This window comes from Antedon mediterranea, chromosome 10 (assembly GCF_964355755.1).
Source record: "Antedon mediterranea chromosome 10, ecAntMedi1.1, whole genome shotgun sequence".
Classification (NCBI taxonomy): domain Eukaryota; kingdom Metazoa; phylum Echinodermata; class Crinoidea; order Comatulida; family Antedonidae; genus Antedon; species Antedon mediterranea.
The window spans coordinates 12192013-12204421 of NC_092679.1; the positions used below are offsets into that span (position 1 = coordinate 12192013).

General features: G+C 29.0%; 2 protein-coding genes across 6 annotated transcripts in view; both read left to right on the forward strand.

Annotated features, from left to right (window-relative positions):
- The window catches only part of LOC140060471 (uncharacterized), a 28784-nt gene extending 23765 nt beyond the window's left edge, over positions 1–5019 (forward strand). For 3 of the 4 annotated variants that reach the window (XM_072106700.1, XM_072106703.1, XM_072106702.1), the window contains one exon: positions 4178–5019. In XM_072106700.1, coding sequence (XP_071962801.1) covers positions 4178–4270 — 93 coding nt within the window. In that variant the 3' untranslated portion in view covers positions 4271–5019. The remainder of the gene's footprint in view (positions 1–4177) is intronic. The other variant, XM_072106701.1, reaches the window with a different exon arrangement.
- Positions 5020–6491: 1472 nt separating this feature from the next.
- LOC140059771 (potassium channel, subfamily K, member 16-like) overlaps positions 6492–12409 on the forward strand; it is a 45561-nt gene continuing 39643 nt past the window's right edge. Inside the window, exon 1 of one of the 2 annotated variants that reach the window (XM_072105670.1) lies at positions 6492–7257. The gene's annotated coding sequence lies outside the window, so the exon portion shown is untranslated. The remainder of the gene's footprint in view (positions 7258–12409) is intronic. The other variant, XM_072105668.1, reaches the window with a different exon arrangement.

Here is a 12409-nt window from a genome sequence, read left to right on the forward strand (position 1 = left end):
ACAACTACATGCTTCTCTCCTAAGTGTCATATCATGTGAGTGTGGCCAATTAAAGCACTCTCTTCTCTGTCCACCAACAAAACCATGAAGCTAGTGAACTTAGAATTCTTGCCGATATCGTCAACTTAGCTTAACAACTCATTCTATGAGTCTGATTCTGGCCTAACACTTTTGTTACTTCGGAATAGGTTGCTTTTTGCTTCATTTCAAAGGTTAACTACAGTATGCCTTCACAAATTGTGACTTGCCAAAATCACCTGTGTCTTCTATAGTTCATGTCTGAACTTTTTTTCTCTATCCGCTTTCCTTCACTTGTCTCTTAGCTGTGAGAAGAAATTTGCATTGGTAAGTGCTTGACCAATGAAGTGCTTGAATGCATGTTGCCTGTCTGATACAAATGCAACGAAAAAATGATGATGTGGCGTCGACTTTCATTTTGAAGGTAGAATTCCCATTGTCCTAATAATGCCCTCAAACTTGTTACCTATGGTGCTGTACTGGCTCAACTGAATTTCAAATGGAGTGAAATTACTCACACTATACTCCAGGCCATTACTAATTTGCCAGTTGCAAACAACAATTGTGTCATCACATTGAAAACAAGCCCAGTACAGCCTAAAAGTTTGCTTGTACTTATGTGTCTTTAAAATAGTGAAACTGCAAGTTTATGATTTGATTTTAATTTATTTGGAAATTCATAAAAATTACATAACACTAGTTCTGACATTACAACTTCTATAAAAGATTTTCGAGGATATCCCAAAAGGCTTATTAGGTTATTTCTGTTGGGATTCTTCTATAATCTAAAAATTATAAATTATTGCGTTAACACAAAAATATAACAAAAATAAATATGTAATTGTAGTTTTGCGTGTCAGGGAGTTGAGTAATTAGATGTTTTGCCCTACTCTGACGTAATTTGTACTTTATACTAAGTTCTCAAATGTACTTAGTATAAAGTACAAAATACGTCAGAGTAGGGCAAACATCTAATTAAAAATAAATATTTTAATTAAAAATGACTAGTTATTTGATATTTGGTTTGGAAGTACTGAAAATTATACTTATGCTTTCAATTGCTAGATTAAGTCACATCTATCTATCTATCTAGGCATAGTTCATCCATATGTTGAAATACATAACATTTCCATTTCTGTCTAATTCTTGCTGTCCTAGTCCATGCAGCCATTCCAATGTATGCTGTTGGATCATCTCTCCACCTTCTTTTCTGTCTTCCTCTTTTCCTCTTTCCTACCCTTGGTTGCCATTCTGTTAATCTGTATGTCCATCTATTATCTTGAAATCTTGCCACATGCCCAGCCCATCTCCATTTTGACTGTCTTACTTTCTCCATTATATCTGTAACACAAAATTCATCCATCCTGCTTTTATTCTAAACAGAACTTCCTCCTTCGTGGTGTATTCCATTTTCAGTGTTTGTCCTAGATATTTATCTTTCACTTTTTCTAGTTTCCGGCCCTCTATTTCAATGTCTTCCTGTGTGTCAAGTTAGTCATGTATTTTGTTTTGTCTTTGTGGATAGTTAGTCCGATTGAATTAATCTATCTATACAGACTTGAGAGCTGGTTTTTCATATCTGCAACTGATGTTGAAATCAAGGCCACGTCATCAGCAAAACGGAGGTCTGTAAGCATTTCTCCATCAATAGTTTTTCCTCCCTTAAGCTCAGCCTTTTTGAATACTTCTTCGGTGGTTGCTGTGAATATCTTTGGGGACAGAGTATCACTTAGTCGTACCCCCTCTGTATATGAACCTTTCTTGATATATTATTATCAATATGGATTCTGGCTATTGCATCAGTGTAGATATCTTCTATGATTCTGACATAACCTTCGTCATAATTTATTTTTCGGAGCGCCTCAAACATATCCAAATATTCAATAGAATCAAATTCCTTTTGGTAGTCCACAAGACAGAGTTTGACTTGGTATTCACTTGCCTTTTCAATTAGCTAGTTTATTGCTTGTAGATGATCTATTGTCGAGAACCCTGCTCTGAAACCTGCTTGAGTCACACATAATGTAATTTTAAAAAAACAGATGAAAACATTTTTCAATGAAAAATAAAAACATAATTATTTAAAACCAAATAGCACATCATTCATATCTTCTTTTTTTTAAATTGAAAAACATTAAGTAGTAAAGAGTATTATGATTATTTTGTGATTGCAGAAATCCTCTGTCTCGCTCTCATAATCTTCTAAAGTGCCTCTTCTAATCATATTGTCTCTTTAAAGATTATACATGAGTGCTTTAATAATAATGACAGCCTCTCACATATTACTTAGGCCTACCAGTAATAAAATATCAATTTAATGTAGAAGAAATGTCATATTTGTGTGTGGTTACCAACCTTGACTTAATTACGTTGGAATTTCAATTGACCATACTGTAATAAATAACTTTCAATTAAACAAAGAAATTATAATACATAAGTTATTAACTTTCAATATAAACAGTTAATTAGCCATCAAGTGTACTGTATGCTTATATTTCTCTCAAAAATTTCTTGACGCAGATTGGAAATTTTGATTTTAAAAGGTTTTATATCACTGAACACCTGAGTGTATTGTTGCCATATGATTTGGTGATTCTTTAACTCCACAGTAATCTGGTTGCTGCCTTGTTTTTAATCTACAGTATCTCTTTATGAACCAGGACAGCAATTCACAGTAAGCCCTGCCTACTGCACATGTCCAATCTGCCATCCACAATTCACAGTAAGCCCTGCCTACTGCACATGCCCCAATCTCCAATCCATAATTTTCTAGGAAGGATAAACATCCTATTGATCCATCAAAATAAATGGTTCCTGTCATATAAGTAACCATCATTACAATATTCCTACCTATGATGCAGCTCGATTATATTACTAGAAAAGTAATTAAAAGTATTTGTATGTGCCAAAAGTAAAAACAAATTTGTTGAAACGTTTGTTCTGTTAAATTAGTGTTCCATTTTTCATTTAAATGAATCACTGTAACACTTAGGCCTGTTTGTCAGAGTTTTTCTTGGCTAGATTCGAATTGTACCTCAAGTTGACATTGCCTTAATAGTCACAGTTACTTATTAAGTGTTATGTAAGAAAAGAAGACATTTATATCCCTTAATTTGTGATAAAATAGTAAAAACTTAAAAATACATTTCACAACAAGGTGGATCCAGGATTTTTAAAGATGGTAGCGCTGACATACACTATGGTCTGTCACAAATAGATATCATAAGTTTAGCTGTCAAATAGTGCATGCCCCAAGCATAACCCTATATCTGCCATTAACACAATTTTGTCAATAGGTCATAATAAGAAATACGACCATATCAAGTGTCGAAATAGAAAAAATATGCATAATGATCTCTTACGCATTGTCAAATTATTGAATATAGTGTTATCGCATGTAATTCATTTCCTTGTGCATGCAATTAAAGTAGCAGACCCTTCAGTGTTAACAATTACTGTGTTTAATTACCAAATTAATATTCATGACACTGTAAGCAGCAGATTAACTCAGTATCTTAATGATAATATTATTTATTTATTATATTGTTGGTTATTACCGTAATGAGAAATTATTTCCCCCATGATTTACACAATAACAGTAATATATTCAGTTTTGTAACTATATAGAGCAGTTGCGCATAATAGAGTGTTTTGAGAGCTGATTGCATAGACATTATTATTATTATTATTATTATTATATTTTTACTTGACAAAAAGGTTGCTGCAGAAAATTCTTATTATGCTTATATAATATAATTTTATAGGCAAAATAATGCTATAGTTTAATATTACCTGGTAAATTTGAACTTAATTTATTATTATTTATTATTATTATTCGTAATTATGATTTTGTTAAATATGCCATTTTGATGTTCCATAATAGTTATTTAATTTGACCAAAAATTGGATCCAAAAGAAAAATTTTTACCTAAAAAACTGTAATTTAAAGCAAAAAATAGTAAAATTGGCTTCCAAAGCCTATCGGTGGTGGAATTTAACCATTTTGTTTTGTCTTTTTATAAGTGAAAACATTTTTTTTCTGCTGGATTTATTAACTTTATTAAAAATATGAAATGGCCTATTTAAAATCTGATTTTATTCATCTTCATTGTTCATGTTTTTGGAGGACAATTCATCTTTAAATGTATGTTTTTGTTAGTTTCAGGCATCAGAGACATTAACAAATGATGATTGGTTCAGTCAAGCTTTAACAGAATGTGATTGGTTGAATGTTCCAGAACCTGAGGAATAACTTTATGCTATTAAATGACAGATTGTTGGAAAGTCATCATTTTTTTAATTTTAAAGTTGATACCTTGATAAATGATTTTGTTAACCAAATAAAAGTTTATATTATTTAAATCTTTAAAATAAGTCAAATTATATGCAATCATAATATGTGCTAAATTCAGTGAATATAAATTGTTTAAATTGAATATCGAAATTGAATAAATCAACCAAATAAAAGTTTATATTACTAATCTTTAAAAGTCAAATTTTATGCAATCATATGTGCCAAATGCAGTAAATGTAATTTATAGAAATTGAATAAATTGATAAATATGTTAAATATCAATGATACTGTTATACAAATGTTTACTTTTTATTTATAGTTGCTCCAAGTTGATAAATGACGTTGTTAAATCAAATAAAACTATATTTTGCTTTGTTCAGTTTTTGTATTAGTTAATTAGTTAAATTATGAAATCATATATTTATGAATGTAAGTTTATTTATAAGTTCAAGTTGATAAATGACCCAGTTATACCAAATAAAGTTTACTGTATTGTGTTATTTATTTTTCTTTATAAAAGAAATATATTGCTTTGTTAAGTTTTCAGTTTTGTATTAGTTAATTTATTAAATCATATATTTTTATGAATGTAAGTTTATTTATAAGTTCAGGTTGATAAATGACCCTGTTAAACCCAATAAAAGTATACTGTGTTATTTATTTTTCTTTTTAAAAGTATTTTAAATTGTATGTAATCATATATACTATGTGCCAAATTGTTTACGTTTTCATTTATAAATTAATAAATGACCTTGTTAAACCAAATAAAGATATAATTGTGTTATTTATTTTTCTTTATACAATTATTACTATTAGTCACTCTTTAATTTAGTCAAATAATATGAAATCATATATGTGTGGCAAATAATAATAATAATGAATGTAAACAGTTTTACATATTTTATTTAAAAGTTGGTATGTGTTATATATATTATGAATATAAATTATGCAAATTGTATAAATAAATTATGTTATATATCAATGACAGTCACAGTCTCAAATGCTCAATTATAACAATCCCATCTAACAATTTGTGATATAATATTGTAAGATTTTTTTGTTTATGATAAGGTTTTGTTGCAGGAATGAAAATGTTTACTTTTTTGTCAAAATAACATATTTTCAATGCCCAAAATAACATTTTATATAACATGTGCACAACATGTCATATTATATAAAATTTGATCATTCCACAAATGCAAAAATATTTTTTGTTTTGTTTTTGCGATGTAGACAGGCTACTGATACCCACAATGACGTTTGTAAGTAATGTGTTTGTGTGTTGTCGTCAATAACCATCATGAATGAGTTGTGCCCTGAGAAGTGTATGCAACGTTCTATGGACAACAGCCAAAGAGTATAACAGCAATTGTGACAGATTCACAATTCAGATATAGTTTATTATTCTAATTTTCTAACTTTAAAGAAATGTGATGTGCCCATATATGGACATGATAATGTCAATACCATATTTAAGCATATCACTATATTTGGGTATATTTTTGTAAAACTAGTTTGAAAGTGTAGACAAGTTATTTTAAAATTAGATGCAATTATCTTGAATGTTCAAACCTTAAAAATGTAAGAGATACACATTTTAACTTACTAAAAATTGATTTATTGTATTGTGGTTGTGATACATTTTGGGAAAATTTTAGAAGTGGTACAATCGAATATCAACATCATATTTTACTTGATGACCTTTATTTAGAATTTCCATTTGAGAGAATAGGTGAAATTGTAGATTATCACTATACTAATTACTAACAATACTTAACTGCTGCATAGAAAGACTATACACTTAATATATAATATATAAATATTTACCGCACACCATATTATCTACTAACTTATATTTTACCATTTATCAAATTCAATAATATATATATTATTATTTTTTAATTTTGTCTTTCTCCAAAATTATATAATCTAACCTAAATCTAAATAAAATAATACAGTACTCACTAAATAGTATAATAAAAATAGTATCACGTTTAATTAAATTACAATAACTATTAAAATTAAATATAATAAGAACAAATAATCATATAATAGTTGCATTTATTTTATTAAGAACAGTATAATAAAATTGATTATAAATTATATATTTTTTTAATAATAATAATGATAATATTCGCTTTAAACTTAAAAATTGTAATAATACTGACTACAAAAATAATGATAATAATAAATAGATGATAACATTAACTCCATCATCTAGGTTAAGTATTGTTCAATCTGTAAGATTACCTTGTTTTTACTATTTCATTTTACTTGTATAATTCGCTTCTTATTTAAGACTTAAATGAATATTTTTGATACTTTTCTTTTTGTTTTTACATTGCCTTATAAACGCGTGCCGCTGATACAGAAGCGTGTGTTCAATAAATTTATATTTATCTCTTATCTTATCTTTGAAAATCCTGAATAGGCCTACTGTTTGATTAGTCCTCATTTTATGCAGACATCCTACCCCTTCTTATCGTGAAGTGTTTTTAAGAAACCCTCTTCATGCTTATTTTAAATATCTTTAAAAAAATGTATGTTCAATAATGTTTAAAAAGCCTGAATCACTTGTCTTAAATGATCAGACTCTTCCATTTTACTTTAAGGGTGTACAATAATCGTTAATAATAATTTTGTTATAACTATTATGATAGATTTATTGATTGTATATCGTATTTATCATTTCCAAATACATGGATAATTTCTTAATTTGTTCTTGAAGATCAATTTGCTGTAAATTAGAATTCGCGTTGAGTTACCAGTTTGAATAAACTCACTGTAGCGTATCATGAAACAACCCAACAATTCGTGCGTATCAATTCAACAGTTGTAGTTTGGCAGATCAGACGATTGCACACAGGAGGTGAGTTAGTTGTGATCATACAGTTAGACAATTACTTACGAAAATACACTACACCAGGCATGACAGTTTTACTATGGTAAGTTCAAATAAAGCAAGTTACTGATAACGGAATTTAATCATAGAAATGGTCAAGAAATAGCTTAATTATGTCATTGGAAAGAGGTTTAAGCTAGCCTATCTAAAGGAAAGCATTCCCTAACTAAAGTCGTAAGTAGGGCCTATAAGTGTCGTGTCTGGTGGTGATGGTAGACCATTGTTGGTTACAGGTTGGTGGTGTGGGTTAGCCTACTAACTTCTAATCCTGAGATTAATATCGCGATCGATCCTAATATCGGATTAATAATATTATCAGATTAATATCCACTGTGAAAATAATTTACCAACAGTTTTAAAAAAACCTGGTAACTGACTCACTCAAAGTGATTTTGCATAGATTGCTAAAAGTAGTATGCTATAAGTACTATCATGGTACTATAGAAAGTAAAGGAATCCAAATGTCCTTGTACTTTACAAATTCAGGAAAGGAACAGCAATTTGATAATAAGCACAATTCGAACATGAATACGCCAAGGAGGTATATGTAGTCGAACGCATGTGTCTGTTTGTTTTCGCAAGATCTTTACCAAAATTAAATTTTTATTAATTTTACTGTTATTTTCAGACCTGCTAGTGTTAAAAGATAGACAATTTGCAAAAGCCGGCGAGCAGTCGCTTAAAGTAACAAGTAAACTTAAATTGTATTTTCTCGAGAACTACTTGTCCAAAAAACCTAATTTTTTAAAAACCTATTTCTTTTCATACACACACCCTTTTATTTTTGTTGGCGCTGTTCTATTGTTAGTCGAAAGGCTGGTTATGTAATCATTACACCAAACTAGCAATTTTGTAGTGAAATTAGCCTTTATCACACGAAGTATTAAACACTAAAATAAAAAAAATGTTTCCGGAGAATTTTACAGTACAGAGTAGACGGAAGGGTATGCACTCTCGAAATGCCAGTCTAGTTAATAATTATACATCAACATATTGAGCAGAAGGTTCCGTGTTCGATTCTTGGTTGGGAGCAGCTTTTTCTCATTCTCACAGATTTCTTATTTATTGCCAAACACATGAGAAATGAAGATTAATGAAAAAAACACTTAGGTCATTTCGTAGTTTTAATATAGTTAATCACTTCCGTAGAAAAAAAACTTAAAAAGACAAAATAAACAGTTAAATTAAACCAAAAACTCATTCCAGTCAATTTGAATACTTTTTCTTTTAGTTAAATTATTTCACATAAATAAATTTGGTTTTTTTTCGATTATTATTATTATTTCAACTATTATGTGACATTAAAATGATATATTCAAAAACAAAAACATCTAAAAAAATATTTTTTCAGGGGGAAAATATATCTTTAACCATTTATAATTAATTAGAAGACATAATGTTGGTAACCAAACTGGAACCAAACATGATTGTTATCACAAAAAAAATTGTTTTAACACTTCATTCTTTATTGGCCATATTCATACATAACGACCAAAAAGAACATGATGAATATTTGTCCTTAGTGTCTTTGTTACGATTTGCACTACAAGGATTTTCTTCCATTATCCATTCCATAAATGGCGACTGATATACACAGTGACCTATTGAGCTGGGCAGACAATAGGAAATTGCAATTTGGAATAATTATTAGAATTTGTGTATAAAAACCAATTTCTCAACTTGCATTGCTGCTTGAAGCAAACTGGGACAAAATGACCCACAAAACCACCAAAGGAGAAACCTTTGCAATGATGTCATAGTCTACAGATGGATGTAGGAAGCCTATCATATCAAAAAATTATTTTAATTTAGAATTTCAAAACTTTATACTGTGCAAATCAGTTTGACAAAATGAACATATCGACTTTAAGTTCTGTGAATGCAAAATAACTTTGGTAGTTGATGTGATGAAAAGAAAGTTTTTGTTTCCACACAAGAAAGATACATCATTGACATCATCATCTGATGTCAAATTGATCATGTCTGTCATGAGTGACCCACGACAGGAAGCTCTTTATACAGACAGGTTCTTCGAAGAAGACTGCTGTGAAGCCATGTTCCCATTCAAAACATTCTTGAGATCTGAATTGGTTATAAAATTGTTCTCATAATAAAATAAAAAAAAATATACACATTATGTAAAAGAATACTTTCAATTCATACTGATTATCGTTTAATTAAAATTATTGGCTGGTGGTAGCGACAGGTAAAGTCAGCAAAATTATTTTGTTTTATGTTTTAAATTCAATTAATCTGTTTAACTTATGCAATTGTAATTGATCACAGTATAAACATATAGTGTATATACAGTAGTATTAATTACTTGTTGTCCTTAAAGTACTGTATTAGTCTTAAATGTCCAATATATTTCATTTCTCGTCTTGCAAAATTAAATGGTTAATACCAGTTAATACTGTACTTCACTCCTTGTACCTCTTTGACAGATCATGGAGAAATAAGTACTCTAATTCTCAATAGATAGACATTATCACAAACAAAAGTTGTTAAACAATTTGTTTATGATAAATACCTGTTAGCATTGCTCTTGTATCTCCATTCATAAATATACAGTAAACAGCCAATGTTTACATATACGGTATACTACAGTATAACCATGGCTAATGTTAATTTGATTGTTTAAGGGGCCATGCATATTGCGTTTGATCAAATAAAAGTATAAAATAGATATATATATATATATATGTTTACCTATACGGTATGCTAAATTAAAGTATAAAATAGATACAGTATATATAATACAGTACTGTATAACCTTAAAATAATAAAGATTCGGAGGTACTGTACTTGTAATTGATTGGTTGAATTTATTTGGTTCATACATAAAATACATTATAAAATAGACGAAAAACAGTACATCAAATTCAAAAGACTACACCAGAAAAGTACTAAACAACAGAAGGTGTCAAACAATGGAAACAGAACAAAATGAACCAAGGATAATTAGATAAAGTGTCACATTTTCAGTGTAACTTATTTCCATCTAAGTCCTTGTGTACATTTAACTGAGACATTGACATGTAATTGGGAACGCACCTTTTTAAAAAAAAAATAATTCTGATAATAAATGTATATTTGGTGTATTTTTTGGCAGCAGAAATCATGGATCTTAAAAATTTACTGTATACATTACAGATACCAATATATTGCATTGTATATTTTTACCATATTTTGCAACAGGCCCTAAAAGGTTGAGTGTACAGGCTATATATACAGTACTAGTGTTTCTTAACCTTATTACTTGGACTAAAATTCAATTTCCTAGGGTACAGTATATAAACTCTACATATTTCCTAATTGTCTATTTCTTATTTGTCGACTACCTTCTATTATTAAATAGATCTTGACAATTAAATTCTAATTGATTTATTGTTAATGTAATTAGTGTCATGGAAACTAAAATTACCATAAATTTTGTTTTCATTATTGATGGATACTTAAGTATCTTCAATAATCCATTGAGATTAAAAAGGTTTTACTACGAATCCAATGGAAGCTTTAGAAATCTTCAGTCAATTCCAAATCGATTCAAGTGGCCAACAAGTGGTTATAGGCAAAATCACCACAACCTACAATAAAGCTGTGTACTGTATAGGTTCTTCTCATTAGTGTTGAAAGTTTTGTTCAGAGGTCCAGGGTACACACATCAATATGTGTTTTTTGTAATGTTTGTTTTTATGGTAATACAATGCAAAAAGATAAAATTAAACTTAATCGAATAGGAAATAGAGCAATTAGACTAGTAGGAGAGCACTTACCTGATGTTGAATCCTTGTATAAAGAAAATGTGTTAAAAAAAGTAAAAAGTATCATTGATGATGAAACACATCCTCTTCACAAACAATTTGCTCTCATGAATTCTGGCATAAGACTACGTGCACTTAATACCAAAACAAAACGGTTTAGGTGCTCGTTTGTACCTAATGCTATACACTTATATAACTCCAGAGTACAAAGGTAAAATGTAACCGCTTTTGTTTATTTTTATAGCTCACGCATGTATTTTTAATGCTTTTATATAAACTTTAAATCATCGTTAGTGCAATATAATAATAAATCATATAATATAATTAAATAATAATAATTTTTATCTAATTTTAACAATTTTTAGCCTCTTAACTTTTTGTGTGTGTTTTTGTAAATTGTATTTTACATTTTTGTATTTTGCCAGTTTTCAAATCACATTTCTGTTTTTTAAATGGACAATAAAGTATATATGACTATGACTATGACTATATGACATATCTGGCTCATGTGCACAATCTAAAGAACTCGCTACAGCTTTATGAGAATACAGTAGGTGACTGACTACCCTGATGATGATTAAATTTAGCTATTTATTGAGCTATCTCTATGGTACAGTATTTCCAATCCATGTTACTATACAGTACAACATAGAGATATTATAGTGAACTACAATATTTACAATTATCAGTCAACTGTCGGAGCCAGCCAATCATATTCATGGCCAACTTTCTCACACAGAGATGACATTTTAATGATGAGTTGTTATCTCAGTTGCTTACAAGCAATCTGCTTTCGAGCCAAGCCACCATGTCAACAACTGTATAAAAGCATTATTTGTCATTAGGGGCGGAACCAGGATTTTGAAATAGTGGGGCCCAGGGCATTTAAAATATTGAAATGAATGGACACAATAAGTATTTGAGCCACAGGGATAGATAAAAATATTTAGAAAATTCAATAGAAACATGAAAAGTAACTAAAAATTAAATGCAAAGTATGTAAATATTGATTTAGGTAAAATACTGCACAATTTTCAGTATGTTGAAATTAAAGTTGGCATAATAAAGCTAGTAGTAAGTAGTTAGTAAGACTAATTATACATTTTATAATCAATATTACACAAATTTTTTAGATGCATACTGTACATTATAATTTTAATTAAAATCACATCCCCTGTCATCTGTTTATCCCACTCTGTTTTGTTTCCATTTGAATTATTATTTTTTAAATTAATTTGTGTTTTTTGGTAAACTTAGTTTTTTATCCTTCCATGTTTGATGTAGATTTAAATTAAAAATACATTAACATTTTTAATGTTCTGTATAGATCCCTCTCCATTGTTATTTTTAACATTGTAATACGTTTTGATTTATAGGTAAAGACATAATTCCATTACATGTTATGTGATAAACAAAAAATAAAATTATTCA